This window comes from Pleurodeles waltl, chromosome 1_1 (assembly GCF_031143425.1).
Source record: "Pleurodeles waltl isolate 20211129_DDA chromosome 1_1, aPleWal1.hap1.20221129, whole genome shotgun sequence".
Lineage (NCBI taxonomy): Eukaryota > Metazoa > Chordata > Amphibia > Caudata > Salamandridae > Pleurodeles > Pleurodeles waltl.
Window position 1 is genome coordinate 727,768,083 of NC_090436.1, and position 25,819 is coordinate 727,793,901.

The window sequence follows — 25,819 nt, forward strand, 5'->3', positions numbered from 1 at the left end:
GAAGTCATAACTCTGGTTATTGCGGATAGCTCAGAGGCAGGATCAGAGACTGAGACAGCCCCCGAGGGAGAGGACAATGGAGCAGACTCTGGGAGTGATTTTTCAGTCGGCGGCGTCCCATCCAACGACACCTATTCCAATTATTCGGAGGGAGATGATGAGGTCAGTCATGCTGTCCCTTCGCAAGCACACTCTGTGCAACTGAACAAGAGCGGGTTAGCCCAACCCAGAGAGCAGGTGCCTGCGGCGACAAGCACAGATAGAGTGCTATCTTGCCAGCCCCCCTATTTAGTTTAGCCCCATTTCCCACCTTTTACTGGTGACACTGGATGTAAAGTTAATATGGCAAACTTTTTGCCAGTCGACTACGTCCATCTCATTTTGGATGTGGACTTCCTTCAGCAAATTGTGCAGCAAACAAATTTGCATTTAGAACAAATTCTGAGGGAGCATGGAGGCACTCTAGGGCCCCGTTCTAGGGGACTCCCACTTCACTTGAGGAGTTGAAGACATTTTTTGCCCTTACGTTCAAAATGGGGTAAGTGCAGAAACCCATCTGGAAGTCCCAATGGAGGACTGGCACGGTTTGGGAAACCTCCATCTTCGCACCGTACATGAGCAGAGACCGTTTTTTTTTTCACTATTACAAAACATGCTGCGTTTCAATGATAATTCTGCTGCATTGCCCTGGGATCATCCAGACCATGACAGGTTGTTCAAAATTTTCACTGTTGTCAAACATTTGTCTGCCAGGTTTCCAGAGAAGTATACTCCTGGAAAAAATATAGCAGTCAATGAGTCCTGGATCCAGTAGAAAGGGCAGCTTCTGTTCAGACAGTATATTGCGGGCAAAATAGCTTGCTATGGAATCAAGCTCTACATGCTGTGTGAGAGCTCTCTGGCTATGTGTACAGCTTGAGAGAGTATACAGGAAAGAACTCCATGCTAAACCCTGTAGGTTCCCCTCTGACGTTCGCAGTCACAAAGAAGATTGTATGCGAGCTGCTCCAGCCACTCGTTCATAAAAGGTCATAACATTTATGTGGACAGTTTCTGTACAGGAGTAGAGCTGTTCAGTGAGCTCTATAAAGCTGGCAGTGTGGCCTGCGGTACAATTCGTTGTAACCGCAAAGGATTCCCGCGGGAGCTTGTTCGCAAGAAGCGCCAGAAATTCCAGAGTACTGTGTTGCATTCCAACTAAACAATTCATGAAGAGAGCACTTACCCCATCACAGTTTTAGGTAAGATGGGCAAAGTCCACCAGCCCACCTGTATACTTGATTACAATAAGTACATGGGTGGAGAGGACAGGAACAAACAGGTTCTTCAACCATACAATGCGTGTCGTAAAACTTGCACTTGGCACAAAAAACTGTCTATCCCCCTGATCCAGATAGCAACATACAATGCATATATTAATTATTGTCAGACAACCACAGGAAGACTCATGTCTTTCCTAGACTTCCAACTGTCAAGTAATTGAAAGCCTCACTGCTACTACAGAAGCAGCAGTCTCCACTTCATATGTTCTGGAGGATGTGGCAAGGCTGGAGGAGCAACACGTTGCTGATCGCATTCCTAAAACACCCTAAAAGGATCGTTTGAAGCATGGAAAGTGGCAGGAGAGTTGTTATTACTGTCCCCAGTGCCCATCTCAGCCAGGTGTCTGTTTACCTACTTGCTTTACGTTGTATCATACTAAAGCAAAATTCTAGGAAATCAAATGACATGGAGCTGCAGTTGGGTAAACCTTTCAGTGGCTGTGCATGGATACCGAACGGCCATGGGCCACTGCTTTGTTAAGCAAACAGACACAGAATTTTAGTTCAGCTACTTCAGGAAATCATTGACTTTCTTATGGCCTGCTCAACACCTTTATCCACCGTCAGAATGTGGTAGGTGTTCTGTCCGATTAACTTGCATTATAGTCCCCACACTGCACATACTAGTGGACAGAACATATGCCACATTGTCACGGAGTACTCTGTATGGCAAAATATTAAAGGCGTGCCTGAATTTTGAGGTGCTTGTTGGAGAGAACTTATGTAGGCTACACAAGGACCACCACAATTGCCAACGAGAACTAGAGTAAGCGTAATAAGTCAAACAAATATCCTGTGGGACATAATCACCAATATTTCTACTTGTTTGAAAGTGTGCAAACTCAACTTGTAGCTTCACTTTCAAAGCAAAAGAAGAAAGAAGTGTTTGTGTATGATTCCCACAGGATATTTGTTTGATTTTTTACTTGAGACCTCAGGATGTATTCAACATGATGTCTGCCTTAGTTTCAACAATAGATATGCTTGCTCAGTTCGAGGAATAGGCCTCCCAAGGCATAGTAAGATACCTCCAACTTGCATCCACAAACGGCAAGGAGTTGGATTTAGCACAAAAGGTGTGCCGATGGCGCATGAAAGATAGCTACTTGAAGCTCAAGAAAACCTAACGGTCTAAGGCACAAATATAGGTTCACTTGGCAATTATACAGGATTAGCCAGGACTCTGATGAGGACAGAGACATGAACGTGTAAGAAAAGCTTATGGAGGATGTGCTTTCCGAGGAATATTTCACAAGGAAAAGGCAGATAGTAAAGGTAGTACAGATGCACATCATCTACACCTATGGATTCAAACCCATTGGTGCCACCCTGGCACTGAAGGACAATGACACGCATGGGTCAGTGTTTGACCTGCTTGCCATGACGATCCATGGTAGATTTAGCACACTGAGATCGCTAAAGGTGCAAAAAAAAACATGTCTCCCCGAGCCTCATGTGGCTGTCATGGGAACCATTAGTTAAGGTTCCTTATTCATGCCTTCGGTAATGTTCAGGAATAAGGAGGCGGATACTTGACAGGTGGTAAAATGTAGTTAAACTTATTCTGTCCTGTGGTGTATGAATGGTATGGGCCCTTGTTTGGTGGAGGTAAATTGATGTGAGTGCAGTGATTGGTTGGATTGGGCACTGGGACGGTGGTATAAAAGTGTTCTGCGTTTACGGCGGGTGAATGGACCTTGAAGTGGCTTTATGGCTCACCTTCAGAAGGCTTGGTTTAAACATTTTCATACTCTGAGAAGTATTCATGCTTTGAAACCATAACTTCTGGAGGTGCTAAAACCAACCAGTGTGACTGATGGATTAACTTTAACATACTAGTGCCAGGGGAGTCCAAGGGTGCAGGACTTGCGTGGCTCTCACCAGTTCTCCTTCACCCAGAATCCCCTTGAAATTACAAACTTTGCTTAAAAAAAAAAAATAAAAAAAACATTTTGCTTGTATTTCCGTGAGGTAAAGTCCTGGAATCTGCAGACAGCCAGAAATTTTTGACCACTCAGCGTACCCCTAAGCCTCCAGAGAAAACCAGTGCCTCACTTGTGAGGGGTGGGCACAGCAGCAGGGAAGTGCCCAAAACGTATTGGGGAAACATCAAAATTATGTTTCACAAAACAGCCTGGTTTTTAAGACTGTGACTTGTGTATTTGGTCCTGGGCTTAGCAGCCATATAGGGAAGCATACCAAACCCAGACATTTCTGAAAACAAGACAACCATGGCAGCCCATGGAGGTGTGTCATGTGTGGATGCCACAAGTTTTCGTACCCAGAATACCCTGCAAAGGTAAACGTTGATTAAAAACACTATTTTTTCTTGCTTTTCTGTCACAGAAACTACAGTAATGTGCAGGGCTCCACAAAATTCCTACCATCCAGTGTTTCCCCACTTGTTGTGATAAAAACACAACCTCACTTTTGTGCCTGTGCCTAGGGTCCAAGTCAGATATGGATCTCTCTATTGTCAATAGTAGCCCTCACGCAAGGACTACAATTGAACCTTGTGTGATCCATTCCTGTCACAGGCACTAGGCCCAGGCACACCAGTGGGGTAGCGTTTTTATTGGGACAAGTTGGGGAACGCTAGGTGGTAAGATGTTTGGGAATCCATCCACATTCCTGTAGTTTACTTCATAGAAATGCAAGGAAAATGTTGTTTTTAATTTAATGTTTCACCTTTGCAGTGTATTCTGTGTAAAAAACATTGGGAAATCCACACAAGTCACACCTCCGTGGACTCCCCTGGGTGTCTATTAATTAGTACACTCAGTTATCATTACCACCAAAGTACGTTCTGGGCCCTTCCCTATTGAAGGCACTTGGCCTACCCACACAAGTGAGGTACCGTTTCTATCAGGAGACTTGGGGGAATGATGGGTGGAAGGAAGTTTATGGCTTCCGTCAGATTCCAGAACTTTGCATCGCTGAAATGTGAGGAAATTGTTTTTTAGACATATTTTGAAGTTTGCGGAGGAATCTGGGTGACAGAACCTAGAGAGAGCCCCGCAAGTCACCCCATTCTGGATTACTCTATGTGTCTAGTTTTCAAAGAAATATAGGTTTGGTAGGTTTCCTTAGGTGCCTGCTGAGCTAGAGCCCAAAATCCACAGCTAGGCACTTTGCAAAAAAAGGAGTCCATTTTTGTTTTGTGCCCATGTTGTGTTTGAGGCGTTTCCTGTTGTGAGCACTATCAATCAATCAATCAAATAAAAAAAATGTATAGAGCGCGCTACTCACCCGTGAGGGTCTCAAGGCGCTAGTGGGTGGGGGAGGGAGAGGGGGGTTACTGTTCGTACAACCATGTCTTGAGGTTTTTTCTGAAGAGTAGGAGGTAATTGGTTTTGCGGAGGTTGGTGGGGAGGGAGTTCCAGGTTGTCGGGGTGAGGAAGGAGAAGGCTCTGCCTCCTGTGGTGGTTTGTTGGATGCGGGGGACTGTAGCTAGTGCGATGTCGGCTGATCGGAGGTTGCGGTGGGAGTGTGGAAGTTCACTCTTTCGATGAGCTAGGTCGGGCCGGTGTTGTGGAGGGATTTGTGTGCGTGGATGAGGATCTTGAAAGTGATTCTCTTGTCTATGGGCAGCCAGTGAAGGGATGTGAGATGCGGTGAGATTCGTTTGTGGCTGGCGAGGCCAAGGACGAGGCGTGCGGCTGTGTTCTGGATTCTCTGGAGTTTGCGTTTGAGTGTGGTGCCGGCGTAGAGGGCGTTAACGTAGTCTAGTCTGCTGCTGATCTCTGGGGGAATCCATTTGAAGGATTTTTTTTTACAGTGAGGAGTGTGTGGAAGCAGGAGGAGGTTAGTGCATTGATTTGCTGTGTCATGGAGAGGGAGGGGTCTAGGATGATGCTGAGGTTGCGTGCGTGGTTTGCGGGGGTGGATGCAGGGCCTAGGGTGGTGGGCCACCAGGAGTCGTCCCATATGGTTTTGTTGGGGCCAAAGATGATGATCTCGGTTTTGTTGGAGTTAAGCTTGAGGTGGTTAGTTGTTATCCAACTGGCGGTGTCGAGGAGAGCAGTGTATAGGTTGGTTTTGGCGGTGGTGGGGTTGCGGGTGAGGGAGAGGATGAGTTGGGTGTCGTCTGCGTAGGAGAGGATAGTGATTCCGTGTGGTCGGAGGATGTTGGCTAGGGGGATCATGTAAATGTTGAAGAGTGTGGGGCTGAGGGAGGACCCTTGGGGGACTCCGCAGATGATCTTGGTAGTGGTGGAGTGGAAAGGTGGAAGGCGGACTCTTTGGGTAGGAGGCGAGCCAGTCTAAGGCCTTGTTGCGAATTCCTGTGTTGTGGAGGTGCGTGCGGAGTGTGTGGTGGCAGACAGTGTCAAAGGCTGCGGAGAGGTCTAGGAGGATGAGTGTGACGGTCTCGCCTTTGCCGACTTTGGTCCTGATGTCGTCAGTGCATGCGATGAGGGTGGTTTCCGTGCTGTGGTTCTTGCGGAACCCGGATTGTGAGGGGTCAAGAGTGTTGTTTTCTTCAAGAAAGTGGGATAGACGGGTGTTGACTAGTTTCTCTGCAACCTTGGTGGGGAAAGGGAGGAGGGAGATGGGGCGATAGTTGGAGAGGACTTCCGGGTTGGCTTTGTTTTGTTTTTTAGGAGAGCGGTGATTTCTGCATGCTTCCAGGGGTCTGGGTAGGTGGCGGAGTCGAAAGAGGAGTTGATTATGTCGCGGAGTATGGGGGCGATGGTTGGGCTGGCTTTGTTGTAGATGCGATGAGGACAGGAGTCGGAGGGGGATCCGGAGTGGATGGAGTTCATGTTTTTTTCGGTTTCTTCGTGTGTGGTGGAGGCCCAGGTGGTGAGTGTGGTGGGGGGTCATGAGTGGGCGTTGAGTGAGGGGTGTGTGTGTGGTGGGTGTGTGTGGTATGAAGCTGTTGTGGATGTCCAGGATTTTGTGGTGGAAGTGGTTGGAGAGGGCGTCATATAGGGGATGTGTGTGTGTGGGGGCCTATCGTCACAAGTGAGGTACCATTTTTATAAGGAGACTTGGGGGAATGCTGGGTGGGAGGATGTTTGTGGCTCCCATCAGATTGCAGAACTTTGCATCACAGAAATGTGAGTAAAGATATGGTTTTTTATTCACATTTCAAAGTTTGTAGAGGATTCTGAGTGACAGACCCTGGTAAGAGCCCCACAAGTCAAAGTCACCCCATTCTGGATTCCCATAGTTGTCCTGTTTTCAAAGAAATATAGGTTTGGTAGGTTTCCCGAGTCACCCTATTCTGAATTCCCCAAGGTGTCTAGTTTACACAAATGCATAGGTTTGCTAGGTTTCCCTAGGTCCCAGCTGAGCGGCGGCTCAAAATCCACAGCTAGGCACTTTGCAAAGAACAGCTCGGTTTTCTCTGGAAAAATTTGATGTGTCCACATTGTATTTTGGGGTGTTTCCTGTCGCGGGCACTAGGACTACCCACACACCTGAGGCACCATTTTTATCGGGAGACTTGGGGAAACACAGAATAGCAAAACACAGGTTATAGCCCCTTGTCTTTATCTACATTTTTTCCTTCCAAATGTAAGACAGTGTGTAAAAAAGACATCTATTTGAGAAATGCCCTGTAATTTACATGCTAGTATGGGCACCTCGGAATTCAGAGATGTGCAAATAAACACTGCTTCTCAACGCCTTATCTTTTGCCCATTTTGGAAATACAAAGGTTTTCTTGATACCTATTTTTCACTCTTTATATTTCACCAAATGAATTGCTGTATACCCGGTATGGAATGAAAATCCATTGCAAGGTGCAGCTCATTTATTGGCTCTGGGTGCCTAGGGTTCTTGATCAGCCAACAAGCCCTATATATCCCCGCAACCAGAAGAGTCCAGCAGACGTAATGGTATATTGCTTTCAAAAATCTGGCATTGCAGGAAAATGTTACAGAGTAAAACGCTGAGAAAAATGGCTGTTCTTTTTCACCTCAAATTCAATATTTTTTTATTTCAGCTGATATTTTCTGTAGGAAAACCTTGTAGGATCTACACAAATTACCCCTTGCTGAATTCAGAATTTTGTCTACTTTTCAGAACTGTTTAGCTTTCTGGGATCCAGCACTAGTTTCACATCCATTTCTCTCACTAACTGGAAGGAGGCTGAAAGCACAAAAAAATAGTAAAAATGGGGTATGTCCCAGTAAAATGCCAAAATTGTGTTGAAAAATTGGGTTATCCGATTCAAGTCTGCCTGTTCCTGGAAGCTGGGAAGCTGGTGATTTTAGCACCGCAAAACCTTTGTTGATGACATTTTCAGGGGAAAAAAAACACAAGCCTTCTTCTGCAGCCCTTTTCCCCAATTTTTTTAAAAAAAACGAAATATTTGTTGTATTTTGGCTAATTTCTTGGTCGCCTTCAGGAGAACCCACAAACTCTGGGTACCTCTAGAATCCCTAGAATGTTGGAAAAAAAGGACGCAAATTTGGCGTGGGTAGCTTATTTGGACAAAAAGTTATGAGGGCCTAAGCGCGAACTGCTCCAAAAAGCCAAAAAAAAAAGGCCTGGCACCTGAGGGGGAATAGGCCTGGCAGAGAAGAGGTTAAAAAAAATCTGCCATAGTTGGAAAAAGTTACAGAAGAAAACGTAGACAGAAATTGTAGTTTTCCTTTCAACTCAATTTTAATATTTTTGTATTTCAACTGTTACTTTCAAAAGGAAAACCTTGAAGGATCCACACAAATGGCCCCTTGTTGAAATCAGAATGTTATCTACATTCCAAAAATGTTTAGCTGTCTAGGATCCATCATTGGTTTAATACACATTTCTGTCACAAACTCGAAGGAGGCTGAAAGCATAAACAATAGTACAAATGGGATATGTCCCAGTACAATGTGAAAACTGTGTTGAAAAATGTGGTTTTCTGATTTAAGTGTGCCTGTTCCTGAAAGCAGGGAAGATGGTGATTTTAGCACCACAAACCCTTTGTTGATCCCACTGGGATGAAAAAAAACCAGATGCTTTGTTCTGCAGCACTTTTTTGCTGTGTTTCCCCAAAAACCCAATGTTTAGCTGTATTTTGGGAAACTTCTCAGTCTCCTCCAGGGGAACCCACAAACACTGGGTACCTTTAGCACCCCGAAGGATGTTGGGGAAAAAAGGACGTAAATTTGGCGTGAATAGCTTATGTGGACAAACGTTATGGGGCCTAAGGGCGAACTACCCCAAATAGCCATAAAATGCTCAGCACTGGGTGGAGGGATGGGGCAGCAGCAAAGGGGTTAACATAAGAAAAATACACACACATACGTGTAGGTGTGTTATTTTAACAGATTACAGCCAGTTACAATCTACTTGAACGTCTGTGCAGACGTGCCGGTTTGGAGCCAAGTACGAGAAAATAACATTTGCTCAGCACTACAGCAGGTAAAACAGTATTGCTAGATTATCCTCTTAAACAGAAGGCCTCGATACGGAGGCAATTTTATAGCTTTCGTACACAAAAAACATCCCTCAGCATAAGATGACTGTTGAATCATCGATGTGGCTCACGAGTTGTGTCGCTAATAAAAAACACAAAATGTACAAATACTTTGAACTACAATTCCAATATACCCATGGCATCGGTAACTGACAGAACAGCTTGGTAAATGGCCCTCAACCCCAGTGTGATACTGCACAGATCGCTGGTACTCCCATGCAAGGAAACAACTGCAAATAGATTTTTGGCCCACTGCCATGGATGGCCAGTTGAAGATCTTTATATGGGGCCCATAAACTTTGACTCCAAAACACCAGTGACAGTCTCCAACGGGGCAATTCTGGTCCTAAAAAGTGCAGATGTCCATGCGGCAGGCGAACCCACAGCCATCAGCAATGCGGACCCATGCGAAGCTTACCACGCAGTGTATGCGACTTCCAGATCTTTGCACCACGCGGATCCTTTTTCCTCACCTGATCGTCCTCGTGCATGATCTTCGCCGGAATCTCCTTGCGGATAATTTTGCCGAAGATTGTGTCCCCGCCAGGACGGGCGACCTGCGCTTTAGTAATCTCATCAGACATGCTGCTCTCTATCCGCGGCCCGCAGCCGACCTCCGTGTCCCTGCCCCACACACCTACTCAAGTAGCCGCTTCAAGGCTCCGCGACAGTAGAAACGGCCTGGTATCAGTGCTGTCAGTCCACGACCGCCCAACCCTGTCGTAAACACAGAAAAAGGACATGGGACAGAAAAGCAAAAGAGCCGCCATTTTGGAATAGGAAAACTTTCTTTTGATCACTAACGATCATATTTCGACACTTTCTGCGAGCCAATTGAGCGGAACTGCAAGGAACCCAAGCTATCTATTTATGTTATTGACAAGTCTCCCTAGCCACATGTATTAAACGGTCACTGCTGCGGCCATATTAGGCGGTGTTTAGCCGTAATGCTACAATATGTGATTGAAGCGTTTGACTCCGTATCACTTTTATTAGTCCGGGATGGGCATCTCTTTTCCTGACGGGTACCATCCCATCTCTAGGTGCCTAACTGCCTACTCTCGGTCTAGTATTTACATATTCTTTTTATGACAACACAGAAGGGGGAGAGGGCGTGGCCTAGGGTAGTCTGCGATTTCATTTGTAGCTGATGGACGGAAGGATGAAGGTGAGTGTAAAGGAGACGCATTTGCGGAGCTGGAGTTAGTGTGCAATGGTGGCAGAACACGGCTTTTTTTTGGGCTCAGAAGACTTAGAATACAATTTATCATCCCTTGTTTAATTACCACAGTTTTGCGATAGAGAAATTGTACTTTGAGTACTCAAACGATGATGTTTTTGTTACAAAAGAAAGACAATTTAAAAGGTGTAGAAATTGCAGCACCGTCTCAGAGACCAACTTCAACAAACCTATCTTTTGTACGTATATTATGCTGAATGAGATTGGTTAGCCACTATTGAGCATGTCTGCAGTCAACGAGAGAAGTATAGTTCTGGTTTGTCAGTCTGCAAAGATGTGCAGCTTGCTTGATGCGTGACACTTTAACTCATGAACAGCTTGTTTCCAGTTCCAGAAACCAACTACCCCTCCAATCACTCGTAAACTGCTCCTTTGTCCCTGTGCGCCCTAATAGTCATAAAGTGACAAACAGAAAGAAAAGGAAGTTCGTATCCACCTACCTCTGGACATCACCCAATAGCGCTTACAGTGTCTTTAAATGGAGCCAGAAGTTTGAGCAATTAGGTCCATTTATTTTCAACTATTGTATCCAAAAAACAGCGTCACTATGCTTGAAATGTTTGTCTCAGCAGATGGGTTTGTGATACATTGTGGAAGTGTCAGAACCAGGTTCAGAGGACAACGGGACAAGCAGGAGTTATTGGTCATAACTATGGTGGCTGAGTTCTTTTACTCCCGATGTCCCACTGCCCACCCTACTATAGATCCTACCGGGGCCAAGCACCCCTTCTGCACCTGACTCTGTTGGGTAGCGTTGGTCGAGCAGTCAAGGCTCCTTCAGGTTGAAGCACCGATACAGATCAGTGAACATGACTAATAACTCAGTGTGCATGCAGCGCAAACAATAAATCAATGTCCAGTCAAATATGTGTTTTTATATAAAAAGACGGATTTTAATTAAAATTCTACACATGCATGTAAACGACATTCAAAAGCAATAACACAGTCCCACTTGAGTTCGGAGCTCTACTGCTTGTCAAGCCACTCCATATCCTAGTATCTTCAGTGCAACAGGTTTGATGTTTATTCACCATCACCTCCAGCCAATCCACCCTCACCCCCGCATCCTTGATGTCATTGGGTGTACTGGATCATTCAGTCGCTGCTTTTTGGGGTTGATGTGAGGGCCAGTTACCGACCACTCTTCACTGTGAGTCTGATGGGTCCCTCCCCAGTGATACCCGGTCCTTGCAAAAAGCACAAAAGGAAGCCTAATTCTGGGGGTAATGTTTGGGCTGGCTGCAGGAGTATGCGAGGTAGTGGCATGAATAAGTCAGCACCTTTACCTGCGCAGCAGGCTAATGATTAATATTCTATAGACTGGGATATTGTTTGAAGTATTGATGCAGAAATGTTTAATCCCATTGAATGAACGCCCTCACTCTTTGAAATCCCTTAATAGGCAGGGGGCAACATCCGGAACTCCACCTAGTCTTCTGAATTCTAATGCAGATGGCCGACCACCCGCCCGTTGCAGATGTGAGCTCTGCCTGTGGGGCAGCCTCTTTGGGCCATAGTAGGGGTGGTGGTTCTAGTTTGCTTGCTGGGATCTCGGGGGTCCCCCCACCCAACAGGTGTGTGTGTTTTAGGGGCACGGCATGAGGGGCGAGGGATGGTTCCCCTGGGGCTAGGGAGCAGGTTGACGGCCAGGCTACAACTGGGGCAGTCTGGTCTCAGTCAAACAGAAAATCATCATAGTTGAGGTCATAAAGCCCAGGAGTTACCTCAACTGGATCTCCCTCCAGCCTGCTCCCCATATTTAACAGTTCTTGTGGGAGTCTCTCCTTCTAGGCCCCCCTTTCAAGAAAGCTCTTCTGCATTTAAAAATCGTGTTTGTTAGTGTTTGACATGCAATACTAATTTCCGCATTTCTGAGTATGATGATGTTTTGCTAGTTGAGAGGGTGGGCTGGGTTGGTCATAGTCTTAAATCTGTAAATGGAGATTGTATTGGTATTAATTATCAGAGTTCGGGTTTGGCCCAGCGGTTACTTAAGAGTGCACGAGGGAACGGCTTTTGGAGCACAGGCTTATCTTTGGTTCCTATGGGGTCTTTTTATAAGCCCCCTCAATTTAAGCTGGGGGCCCCTCCACATACACAGCCTCGTAAGGCCACTAGTATGTGTAGATCACCGATATTATCCACCAACAGGTTTTCCGCTATATGTGACTTAGATGGCCAGGATTGACATTATGTGCCTGATGTTGCTGCTAGTGCACTGTTAGATGCCCATTTGGCTGGGGCAGGGATGGTGGGCGATTTGTGCTCCACTCCTGCGCAAGCCCTGGAGAATGGTTCTTCCCTACTTGAGTAAGGGCCAGCTGCTTCTGATGCGCCATCGTCCAACCCTGATTCTTCCCTGCTTGATGTAGTGTTTGGCTCTGGTAACTCTGCCCTTGCTACTTCGCCCCCTGGCTGTTTGAAATCCACTACTCTGCTGTCCTGGAATGTAGTAGGTTTGATATCAAAATGTTCCTGCCTTTTGTGGGGTGCATTTAACACTTGTTTTGATATATGCCTTTCAGGGAACCTGAGCTGTGGCCCCACAGTTTCATGCATGGTTTGTTAGCTTTATATTGTCTGCTACCTCTTCTGGGAGAGGGAGGCCATCAGGGTGCTCTCTATCTGGGTTAAGACTTCTCTGCGTTGCAGGCTTAAGGACCTTTAGTTATGCAGCCCAGACATTCAATGTGTAGTCTTTACTTTTCATTCAGGCAAGGTGTTTCATCTTTTGAATTTGTACTGTAGGCCTGAGGGTGGTGTAGTGGAGCTGCAGGGTATCAAGTTGCTTGGTGGGCATTTGGCTGATGTGCCTCCCAACACCTTTTGAAATAGTTGTCTTTGATTTCAACTGCAAATGTGAACCGTAGCAGCTTCTAGGGAGGATTCTAGTAATGGATGAAGACATCGTCTGGGGGTCCCAGGTATGTCAATTCCCCCAGTGAAAAGATGGACTAGTGCAGTGTTGCAGTTGAATGGCTTCACTTTGAACAACAGGCTTTGGGCATGCAATGGGTGTTCTAGTTCTGACGGGGGGGCGGGGGAGCAATATGTATAATTGCCCGCATTGCACCAACTTGATAGACTACCTTCTGTTGGGCATTAGGCTCTGGCCTCTATTGGTGGATATGATGGTAACCCCAAGGCAGGACAGTGACCGTACCGCGCTGTGCCTTACCTTGTCACTAGGAGCTCCTCCTTGTAAGGCCCCCACTGTGACCCTTGATAGGAGGTTAATCCCTGTTAACAACAAGCAAAGGGTGAAACGGAGTGTGGTGTTAAGAGTCCAAAGAAACCCTGATAAGGATTTTAGACAATATGATTGTAGGCTTGGCTAAGTTAGAAGCATCATTGAGCCAATTGGCTGCCTTGGCCCTGTACCACCATCAATCAGTGAAATTCACAGTGCACTGTTTGCCTCTCTAAGGTCGCATCTAGTAAAGGATTCTGTGAGGGCTGTGCCCAGGGGAATGGAGGCTTCTTGATACACAAAGTTTTGCAGGGATGTCAGGTCCGCTCTATTAAGGGCAGTTGAAGCTGGGGAACGAGTTGCTATTCAAGTAGCTAGAAAGTTGTACAAAGACACTATTCTTCAAGCTAAACGAAACTGGGAGTCTAATAAATGGGCCTCTCTTCTGACCGTCTTAAGACGTAAAGACTTTCCAACCTTTTGGCACTTTGTAGCGGGGGGTGAAGAGGGGCTCCATGCCGCTCTTGATTCAGACAGTGCAGGGAGGCATAGGTGGATAATTTCTCTCATTTGTATGCTGAGGCAGATGTTGTGGAACCTCTGATTTCATCTGTGAGTTTGCCTGTCTAGGGTACAGAGTGTAGGGATTTTGTGTCTGATATGGTGGTAGCGGAGTTAACTCCTGCCCTCGTGCATCATCAGACTAACTCTGTGTCAGCAGCTGAAGTTCTTTGAGCTCTGTACCTGATCTACTCCAACAAAGCCCTTGGGTTGGATATAGTGCCCGGAGATTTGTTTAAAATGTTTAAGGACATATGGTGTCCATATTGTGTAATATTTTTTGGCCGGCGCTCCCATTCCACCCACGTGGATGAGGCTGAAATTATTCCAATTTACAAAAAGAGTTGTAGGTCGTTGCTAACCAGTTTACAGACCAATCAGTCTCATAGATTACACACACAAGCTGTTTATCTGAATTCTTTAAAATAGGCTACAAAACTGGATGGCGGATACAGATGTTTTGTGATGGCATTGGTACTACAGCTCAGGTCTTCTGACTTCAAATGTTATATTGGAAGTATGTGACATTGAGGAGTGGTCTGCTTTATGTTATTTTCATTGATCTCCAAGCCGCCTTTGACCTTGTGCCCAGAGGGTCTTTATGGGAGGTGTTGGCGGAGATGGGGGTCCCTGCATATTTATTAGAGATGATTGGACGGTTACATTCGAATACTTATGCACAGGTCTGGTGGGGCCCACAGGGTGAGCTAACTGAGCGCATTCCTATCAACCAGGACGTAAGACAAGGATGTGTGCTGACCCATACCCTTTTCCTTTTCTACATCAGTGGTTTAGTTTCCCATCTGCGAAAGTGTGAGGGAGACATCCTGTCTATCTCTGTGGTTGCAATCCCTGCACTTTTGTTCGTGGACAACACCCTGCTTTTTTTCAGATCACATATTGGCCTTCAGAAACTTCTGGATGGATTTGGGGTCTTCTGTAGACAGCGGGGTCTTGACATTAATCTCAGTAAAACCAAGTATATGGTTCTCAGTCTCTGTCCTTCCACTCTCCCAAATCCAATCCTTAATGGGGAAAGGTTAGAACGGGTTTGAGTGTTTGCTCACTTGGGGATTATACTGTTAGAGCACTTTGATTAGTCACCTCAGGTCCAGAAATGTAAACCCAGGTTAGAAGAGTACTGTGCAGACATTTCAAGAGTCCAAATATTTTCTGTATTTCGACCCATCTTCCCTGCACTTGAGATGTATAAGTATCAGGCGTTGGGTGCCACCCTGTATGGTGGTGAATTATTGAGTCACTTAGACACTAAATCCCTTGATCTAATTAAGAATCGATCCATAAGGAGTCTTAACAGTCTACCAGCTAGTGCCCCCATGCTTCCACTACGGTTTGATCATGCTCTGAGGAAAATCGGTGATGATGTGAGACTGAAACCATTGTTGTTTTGGTGGAGGTTGTGAGCTGCTCCTGAATTAACCTCCTTCCGCAGGGCTTTTATTGAGGTGCTGGGGTAGCCGGGACCAATAAGGGCTGTGAGAAGCTGTTTAACTCAGATAGGGCTTGACGGCCTCTCATGTAGCCCTGATGATCCTATACCTGTTTCTAAGTCGACTCTAAAAAGAGCATATTGGCACTTTGTATAACAGTGGGACCTGAGCCTTTCTAGTGTGGGCTCTATAACAGCATCCTTTTTGGAGTTTAAAATGGAATATTCCCTGGAATCCTTCCTGGATGAGGTTGAGCCACCTTTTGCCAAGACATTGTACATTGAGTTTCACCTTCTGATCTTACCCTTTTGCTCCTTCACTCCTGTATGGGGGGGGGGGGCGCTCTTCTTTTGCTCCAGCAACTACTCGTTCTTTTTGCCTAGACGAGGTGGAGGTAGCCGAGCATGTTTTATTATTTTGTCCAGCATATTATGAGTGTAGAAACAAGTGCATATTTTCACCGTGCCTCCATCTGGGGCTCAGGAACTATAAAGTTGCTTTTAGAATTTCCAGAAGTGATACCAGGAGGTGCATTGTATTTGCAGTTTCTGTTTTTTTATTGTGTATGTGGAGGCTTAGGGAAAAAAAGATGGTAACTGGATGATTTTAATTGTTCTAATGTTTTTATCGTTTTTAATTGTCTTTTATCGCTGGCTTATTTTATGTAAGATGTAGTATTAATATTTTATATGCTCTTTTATGGCCGTGTGCCAAAATAAAGATTTACTGACTGACTGAAGTCACACTTCCCTTCACAGGTAGGAGGTGTGGGGTTTGAGCTCCTTGCTCCGAACATGTCCTTTGATCCTCGGGCTTCTTTCTATGCAGAATGCGGGTCTGCCCTGGCTTGGTCACAGCAGCAGTTACTCAGTCCCAGGCAATGGCCAGTACGAGTGGCCTCAGCATCTCCATCGGCCCCTCCAGGCATAGTGGTCACCGCCACAGCACTCTCAAGTCCGTTCATAGTGACTTGGGGGGTCATTCTGACCCCGGCGGTCTTAGACCGCCGGGGCCAGGGTCGGCGGGAGCACCGCCGACAGGCCGGCGGTGCCCCGCAGGGCATTCTGACCGCGGCGGTAAAGCCGCGGTCAGACCGGCAACACTGGCGGTCTCCTGCCAGTGTACCGCCGCCCGTTTGAATCCTCCAAGGGGATTCCGACCCCCTCTACCGCCATCCAGTTCCTGGCGGTCCGCCCGCCGGGAACCGGATGGCGGTAGGGGGGGGTCGTGGGGCCCCTGGGGGCCCCTGCAGTGCCCATGCCACTGGCGTAAGAGGGCCCCTACGAGTATTTCACTGTCTGCTTGGCAGACAGTGAAATACGCGACGGGTGCAACAGCACCCGTCGCACCTTCCCACTCCGCCGGCTCGATTACGGGCCGGCTTCATCGTGGGAAGGACGGTTTCCCCTGGGCTGGCGGGCGGCCTTTTGGAGGCCGCCCGCCAGCCCAGGGGAAACCTCAAAATACCCACCGCGGTCTTCCGACCGCGGTACGGTATTTTGGCGGCTCCCGGCGGGCGCGCGGTGACCGCGCCCGGCGGGAGTCAGAATGACCTCCTTGGTGTTGTTTTTCACGGTGGCCCCCTCTCTGGCACACAGAGCCACTCACCAGGATGTCGTGTAGACTTGGCACCCTCTACACAACCCTCGCTCCTCAGCTTAGTCCGGAACGGCTGCTCCTGGCACACATGGACCGCCAAATCAATCGAGCACACCGGCTACAGCCGAATCGGTGCAAGAATGGATTCCTCACACCTCGCATAGGGAGTCCTCACGACAGGGATCCCCTGCCGGACCTTGCTCCTTCCAACGCTCACCTTTACCTCACAGGACACGCTGGTCTTGATAAGCAGGCACGCGCTGGTGCTCCAGGCTCCGGTGCTGGTGGTCTTGGTTTCCCTGGATGGTGTCCCTTCATCCAGCAGGGGGACTAGCAGGCCTGGCCCCCCAGTACTGGTCACAGGCAGAGGTTTTGCAGAGGTTCCACTCCTTGCGCAGCCCGTCTGACTGCTCACCAGGAGACAAAGTTTGGAGTCTCAAACTCCCCTACTTTATAGTCCTTTTCCAGAAACGAAATGTAATTTAGTGGGTGAACTTTTGAAGTTTTATGGTGGGGTTCTGCTTTTAGAAATGGTCATCTTCCCCTTTTCTTCTTCCTCCTGAAGGTTGTCTGTCTCAGCAGGCAGGACTCCAAAGTTGATTAACTCACAACAGGACTCATGGGAGTGTCCAGACTTCACACCTGGATGTTGGCCACAGTGATATGTGCATCAAAAGTGTAATCTTGGGCTATCATACCTACATTTTATGATTCACTAATCCGCCCAATCTCTCTTCCTGAGATGTGTCCAGACCCATTCCTTATGATCTATCATTAAAGAGCCCTTTTAAATTAACAGAGTGAGCCTTGCCCTCCCTTCCTCCAGTGCATGTCCCACAGTGCTTACAAGAATGCAGCAATACAGAAATATGCTGGGTGGGAGGGAGTTCCTCTATTTCTCATGGTTTCACCAGGCAGGGCTGGGCTTCCCAAAATGGGACCCAAGTTCCTTCATTTAATGTACTAGTGCAGGACACTTGCATTCAGTGTACATTTACAGCACATTTACTGCACAGCACTGTTATCCTCATATATTCTAGCACCACAAGCAAAACTGCATGCAGGAAATACATTCAGTCTGCACATTCAGTCTGCACACACTTCAGTTGTACAGCCTGTTTTGTACCATAGTGTATTATTTTAAAAGCCCACACTTTCAGCATACTTTCAGCATACAGAAGGATACTATGCGTGCATTGTACCACACTTCACCCCTTGTGTAGTGTATTTCTGGTGAGCACACATGCACTCAGCACATGTTTCTTTCATACATGCACGTCCACATCAGTATGATGTAGGCTAGGGGTAAGTTAAGCACACATCAACAGAACTTTTAAAAAGGTGAGTGAGCCTGTAGGCCTCACTTCAGTGACACAGTAAAAAAGTCTTGTTCGCTGCTGCTGGTCACCACACGGTCTGCTTCCACCTCCGCGCTTGTGCTGCTTAGCTCTTGGTGAAGGTGGTAGCTTTCCACCACTGTGAGGGCAGCGCTTTGGTCGCCCCACCTGTTCCAACAAGAACGCAATCTGTGAGACAGGCCTATGTCACGGCGCTCATGAATGATCCATGTTCGCCTATGGCAAACAAAATCAGCATCAGGGAGCCAGACAATAGTACAGTTGGGTACTCAGAGCAGTGGTACACGTTTCTTACCATACAGAGGACTTTTCCATCCATAAAGAAAGTTTTCCAAAATTGAAGAAAAAATGTGCATTCATTGTAGTTGTCCCTCAATTGAATTCATAGGTTTGTATTGACATCGAACTATTGCAATTGAAACTAAATCATTATTGTGTAGTTTAGTGTGTTTTTGGGTTAGACTATACCAAGCCTCAGGCTTCAACATCATCTTTGTAAAAATGACTTGACATATCATGATGTTCATTCTGTGTTTATATTTCTCACTGACACCAGATGCAGCAAGATGTGCACTGTTTATTTTGTATGACATATTCTTGAAGAACTTGCTGGAGGAATCCTTTTGCTACTTTCTGAGGCTCTTCTTGATAGCACACTGCATGGCTTTTATTCATAATTGTTTCCTTTTGTGTATGTAACTAGTTTGTTCTGACACCTCTGGATGCCATTATGTCAAAAGAGTGCGGATTTGTGTTGAATGATGAATTAACTACATGTGAGTTTTTTGGCCATGCGTGTCAATTTGTGGTTTAGTAGGTGATTTAATTACTGTGTTTTTTTAATGTTTTTGTCATATTTGTGAGGTGAAGAATTGGTAATTGCCATGGTGTTTTGAAGAATTGAAGTACACTTGTCGAAGAAGCTGTTGAATTTCATGTTTATTGTTGGTTAAGATAATCAAATTTGTCGTGGTCCATGTTACTGAGATATAATTTTGAACTTGTCTGCAGAATGTTGTGCTTTGTGAGACACCGCAAACACACATATAATTCTTCAACTTGATTTCTCTGTCTACAAAAATCTTCAAGCTTTTGATTCAATGTATTTAACTTAGATTAGTGTTTGTTTATTCTTCGGTGTACAGGAATAAACAAATCACTCAGCGGAGGACTACCACTGGATGGGTATCTGGCTTACTGTGAATCTTGTGATTAATAAGTGGGGGTACTGGTTCAATTTCTATCAATTGCAAGATTGTTTTCATTTGTCTCTGGTTTCCTTCTCGTATGTAGGTTGAGTACATAAGATTACATTTGTAAATCTGTGTATATGTGGTGGGGAAATGTTTGTGTTGATTTCTACTCACTCATAAGTTGTGATGCAATTGACTGACTGACGCAGAGTCACATTGGGGTTGGTGAGATGTTATCATGAGTCATACTGCCATCTGTTGGTTGCTGCTGTAAATTCTGCTGTGATTGGTCTACATTTGCCTTTGCTAAGCTGGTATTGGTTTGAATGTTTGTTTGTTAATTTTATGAGTTTTGGGGATTATTTTAAGTAAAAATAATGGGTACTGTATTGAAAAAGCCTAAAGCTCCTAGTGTTTCTGTTATGGAGGGTGATAATGTCCCTCCCTAAGGTTCTCCTGCATTCCAAATTATGACAGATGTTGGGCTTTGTTTCAATTGGGTTCCGCCCATTCAGTACGCCTGTTTTGTGTTTGTTGTTTTTTTGCTTTTCTGATCACCTGTTTTTGGACTTTTTACCGTGGTTGAGTCTCACTACAAGGGTCTCATCCATGGTAGATGCTTGGCAGACGGACTCTGCATGTTTACTGCCAGTGTCTGCCTTTTAAGATGAGGCCGCTGCGACACATGAGGCTTACTTTGACATTTTTGTGTGGAAGGCCAAGGGGTAGAACTGAGACCACAGGAGCAGATGTGACCAGTGGTTTTTGGATGATGTCATTTTGGACTGTCCCAGCATGCTGTGCTAGAGGGTTGGGACAGGGTTGAGAGATGACATTCCACCCAGGGATTGGCCAGGGGTTTCTGGCTTCTGAAACCTTCCTCTCTCATTTAAAAACTATTGCACAAGGGGGAGACTCTCCTGCCTGTGGATTTTTTTACACTTCGCTGCTGGATCCTGGGACCGCCATGGAAAACTGAAAGGAGGAATCTTCTGACTCCCTAACTCAGGACTAAGCACTCTGCCCAGTTGACCCCAGTATCAGTGGGTCTCCCCAAGGGCCCATGAGGCTGGCCACTTTACACCTCTTGAGGATCAGTTGGGAGAAGCCCTGGGCTGTTTCTGCACCTAGAAACAAAGATCAAGAGGAGAGCTGGCACAGTGAACCAGGAGGATCAGCTATTTTTAGGACTGCACCACTATGTAGGCGAAAAAGGTTGTTGTAACTGAGCCACCAGAAGTACAATGAGCCCAGGATTGTCCAAATCAGCCCAGTGTTGCCCGAGTTATGGCATTTTAAAATTCAGCGACCTTTTATGCCACCAAGTGCCTGGGGCTTTTCTGCACGTTTGGTAAATTCCCCTGGGGTATCCTTGCATTTCCTCCTGGCCTGGCCAAGCGGGATCGGTGCACAGCTCCAGGCGCAGGACCCGTCAATAATCACTACAATCTAAAAGACAGGACGCCCGCACTCCAAACAACTCCAATGTTTATTTAGTGACTTTCCTATCCTTTTGATGGTAACGATGTATCAGCTTGCATCGGCTACGCGTTTCAACCATTATGGTCTTCTTCTTAGCCCAAATGTTTACAGGGGCCCCATCCCCCACAGAAAATATACTGCTCAGTTTATTAATCATAGAAAAAATACTATGTAAATCCACCATGTTACCAAGGAAAAAACAAATGTAACCAACATGAACATAAAGTTCCTCATCTAAAGGTGGTTAAAGGCAATACAGGTATTTAACCGCCCTTTAAAGGCCAAGTGTATGGTTGCAGAGCAATGCCGTTATAATGTTACGCTTTCTGGGGACTGCTTTTGTGAGTGCAGGCTGATGGTGAAAATGTATAAAAAATACACAATTTTACTAATTTCAAATACTTTATTGGTTCACCATTATGATTTCAAATACATTAAGGGTTCACTATACGGATTGCCATAAGTTGGTTCCCATCATAATGTCAATGATTAGGTCAGAGGCGACCATGCAGTGGCCCTCATTACGTGTCTGGCGGTCAGCGTACCGCTGCCGTGGAGTTGGCAGACGCACGCCTTGGGCCCGGCGGTGAAGTCCACCATATCACAAGTACTGGGAAGGCACCTGCAGAACAGTGGAAGGGCTGGCACGACAGGCAGCAGCCATCTTCAGCCTGGCGGTCAGGCACTATGCTACGAGCATATTACAAGGTTGCACACTGCCACGATTTCCGGGGTGGAACCACCGCCACCAAAAGCCTGGCAGAAACAAACAATATAAAAGGGAACACCTACCTTCAGGAACACGGGCATGTTTGTAAGCGCCATGGCACACAAATTGAAACTCCTCCAAATACTCTACCTGGTCCTGCAACTCCCGGACCAGCGACGGCAACCACAACACCAACAGTAAGTACACCAGCCTAGCACACACTAAAGGGAACGATGTTAGTATACACACACACACTACGCCACGCCCACACACACGCGCAGACAAAAAAACGTACCTGCACGCTAATACCCACAACCACCACACATGCATGTGGAAGGAAAGACAGGACAAGGTAGGCACCATTGACACCAACGGCATGGTGGCGTAGATATATTAGAAAAGTGACAATTGTGAATGAAACTATGAATACACAGGCCAAAGGGCCAGTCCAATAGTCCACAGTGCCCTGAGCACACTGAGCATAAGCTGACACTCCAGCTTGACTCCTGACTGCAAAGTGCAGGCCTCCACAGGGCAGGGGCATCAATGGGGTATGGAGGCACCTCAGGTGGGGATAGGGGGGCAGTGGCTATGGGGCGTTGGGCTTGGAGGGGGGGTCCTTTCATCTGGGCTTGGAGGGGGGGGGTCCAAATGGGTGGACTTGGATGAGGGGGGCTTTGGGCTTGCCCTGGGAGGCTGGGGGGTAGCCAGGGGTAGCCAGAGAGGGGGTTGGGCTTGGCCGTGGAAGTGGAGGGAGTGGGCTTGTCCTGGGAAGTAGAGGAAACATTTTTGGGGACACATAGGAGGTCAAGGAAAGGATGTTTGGGAGTGGGTATGGTTGTGAGGTGTGCAGGTGTGTGGGTGGATGATATGTGCATGTTGGGGAACTGTTGGGTGGTGAGGGCGGGCATTTAGATGTACTGGGAGGAGGTGGGGAGGAGATGCAGGGAGATGGCAGGGGGCCGTGTGAGAGTATGGTGGGGTGGTGTCTGCAGGTAGGGTGGATGTGCTGCATGTGGGGGTGTTGACAGTTGGAGTGTCTGCGTCCGTGGTGTATGGGGAGCATGAATGTGGGTCAGAGGATGTGGTGACGGTGGCAGTGAGGCCACATGTGGCAGGATCAGTGACTGATGTGGTGCTGACTGCAGGTGTGAATGGTGTGTCAACTGTGAGGCAGAGGTGGTGGGGAAATCGGTGCAGGGTGTGGATGTTGTCGTGTCTGCATGTGTCTGTTGAGTGTGTGCATGGTGGTGATGGCATCTGTGGTGCTTATGTCTGTCCTTGCGTACCCTGTCTGTTGATGTGGATGCATGTGTGTCAGTAGGTGTGCCTTGGATGGACGAGGGGAGTGGGGAGTGGGATGTGGTTATGGGAACAGGTAGCTGGAGGGGGAACGGAAGTATAAGGGACTCAGGCGGCTGTCAAGGAGGAGGCCAGAGCCTGAAATGATCTCTGTAGCCCAGACAAGGAACTGTGAATGCCTTCCAGGAACGCATTGGACTATTACATCTGGGATGTCAGTCACAATAGTTGTCTACCCCACGGAGATGGACCTCAGGAGGTCAATAGCCTCCTCATTTAGGGCAGCAGGGCTGGCTGGAGCAGGAGCAGAGGTGCCTACGGCGAAGGAGATGCCCACCCTCTTGATTGAGCAGGCACAGGCAACTGGTTGGTGAGCTACAGGGACGGCGGTGCTGGTAAGGGGGTGGCAGACAAGGACGGTGCTGGGATGGTCCCAGATGGGTCTGCCACCGCCAGGAAGCATCCATCGGAGGAGGAATCAGAAGATGTAGTCATCGATCCCGTCTCCCCCGTGGCACTCCCCTCGCCCTCCATCCCATTGATCCCCTCTGCTTCACTGGTGTCGGCCTACTGGGTCCCATGGGCTGCAGTTTCCCCACTCTCTGCTTTCCCTTCTCCTTCGCCAGATGATGCTGATGCACCCGAAGACAGTGGACAGGGAGGGAGGGAGCTACAGAGACCGGGTGCAATGGGTCAATGCCAGCACTACAGTTACCCAAGGTAGAACATCAGCATCTGATGCCATGTCATAATACACTATGCCCACCTCTAAACATCCTACAACTAGGGAACACCATGGGGGAAACCGCAGCAATGCACAACCGCTGATGGTCTGACTGATGCAAACATGTACAAAAGGAGTGTCATACCCACCACACCTGTCCAGTACCCGCACACCACTACCCATGGCCATTGAGTCAGGCATGGAGAGGACTGCACACCCAACAGGATCCTGCACGGCTAGTGGCAGCCTACTTAGCTATTGTCAAGTAGCACTGTCACCACTTGGTGCACCCACCCCACTACACATTCAGTGCCTGCCAGCTGAATGAGGTCATGGATCCACCCCTGGCACAGTGGTTGTCCAGGACCAGTCACAATGCCCGGACACCCCAGGTCTAATCATCCTGTTGCCATGAGCTGGTAAGCACATCTAGCTAGCACGTGGCTACACAGTTTCAACATTGGAGGAGTCTGCCCCGCTACCGCTGGCTGCTTGGCATTACCTACACCTGTGATGCCATTCCTGCCCAGATGGACACAACCCAAAGTGGTCATCATTGTCCCTAGCATCCACTCCACAGCCACCCAATGGTGCCCACCCAGATCCAACACATGTTGCAAGTGATGGTGAGTACTTACCCCCATGTGGCTGCTGTGCTGCCCTCAAGCGCCCATCCAACTTAGGGTAGCCGGCACCAATATGCAGGCCATTAGGGGAGTCAGGGTCCGACGGACACCCCTCCCTCGTTGAGAGGACGTCCCTAGCTGGGCCTCTGCGGTCTTCCGGGCCCAGTGTCCCAGGTCCCCCCACCGCTTTCTGCAGTGGGTGCTCCGCCTGGCATGGACCCCCAAGGTCCGCACTTGCTTGCCGATGGTACGCCAAATCGGGTGCTGACCTGCATGGGTGACACAGACAGATGGACACAGTCATGTAGATTGGCATCCCTGGGACAATAGTGGACAGCACACAACACACTTCCACACCCACATGTTGTCACCCAACGTAGCCTGAGGCCCCTCAACCATGTCCATGCTCCATACACACTGCCACCTACCAAGGCCCCTATCTCCATGCGCACAAATCACATACAGGACAATGACATTGGGCTCGCCTGCTACGCTGGTGCCCCATACAACTGTCCATACAGGGGCAGGACCCCGTCCACGAGCCACTTTATCTCTTCCTGGGTGAAGGCTGGGGCCCTGTCTCCTGCAGGATGTGACATCTTAGCTACCAGAGTCATAACACAGTGGCACACGCAGTGTAGGTCTTCAGTGCATGAGATTCAGGAGTCAAGTGAGCATGATCACATGAAATGGCATTTACGGTTGCCGTTTACATCGTCACCACCAGTGGTGATCACCATTGGCTCCTGCTTCCCAAAGGCAACAGTGTTAACCAACGGTGCGTTGCACGACGGTCGTAACCACCTACCGCAATGACATGTTACGCAAAAATAACAGAAGATGGCGGAATCCAGAACAAATCAAACATTCACCCACAGTCACAGATCTGGGTTTAATCCATCAGTTTTTTTGCTTGCCATGCCATTCTAGCTCAGACCCAGCCATATGCAAATCAGTCTTGACCCTGTTCCCCATGGGAACAGTCCAGCCCGAACTGCCAGGTCAGGTCCTCCCTGGGTCAGAAACAAGCATCCTGGGACCGGTTGCAGGGTATCACCCTTCATCAGCCAGGCTAGCTTGAATCTGGTGGCATAGCCAGCACGGGACCCACGTCTGGGTATACCCTTCCCACATGGGGCGACAAATGCAAAAACTACGCCGGCGGGATGATCTCACTTCCACCTTCCATGCTTTCAGACAGGCGGCTATCATTTTACATTTCTAATGTGTAACGTGTGTGAAAGTAAGTGTGTCTTGAGTGACATATGCTGGCCTTCGGCCACATCAACACCGTCGACACAGTCTATGGTGCACGACATTAAACCAACTCTCGCCTGTTCCCAGGTACGGTCGACGGTTGAGGATAAGGAATGCACTGGTGTACAGGCCCATAGTAGACCTTGCCACTCTGGAGGAGCGTCCCATCATCCAGACCTATCGCCTGAACCATGTGACCATAATGGAACTAGTGACCACGTTGGAGCCGGATCTGTTGCCTGCCATTCACTATCCCAGTGCCATCCCTGCCACACTGCAGGTGTTGTCAGTCCTCCACTACCTTGCATGAGACTCCTTCCAGGTCACAGTGGGCCTTGCAAGTGGGATGTTGCAGCCCATGTTCAGCAACGTCCTGAGGGATGTACTGTGT

General features: G+C 47.7%; 2 protein-coding genes across 2 annotated transcripts in view; one reads left to right on the top strand and one right to left on the bottom strand.

The window, feature by feature from the left end:
* HINT1 (histidine triad nucleotide binding protein 1) overlaps positions 1–9,454 on the bottom strand; it is a 49,210-nt gene extending 39,756 nt beyond the window's left edge. Inside the window, exon 1 of the mRNA XM_069227301.1 lies at positions 9,210–9,454. Coding sequence (XP_069083402.1) covers positions 9,210–9,320 — 111 coding nt within the window. The 5' untranslated portion in view covers positions 9,321–9,454. The remainder of the gene's footprint in view (positions 1–9,209) is intronic.
* Positions 9,455–9,559: 105 nt separating this feature from the next.
* The window catches only part of LYRM7 (LYR motif containing 7), a 119,698-nt gene continuing 103,438 nt past the window's right edge, over positions 9,560–25,819 (top strand). The window contains exon 1 of the mRNA XM_069227310.1: positions 9,560–9,904. Coding sequence (XP_069083411.1) covers positions 9,887–9,904 — 18 coding nt within the window. The 5' untranslated portion in view covers positions 9,560–9,886. The remainder of the gene's footprint in view (positions 9,905–25,819) is intronic.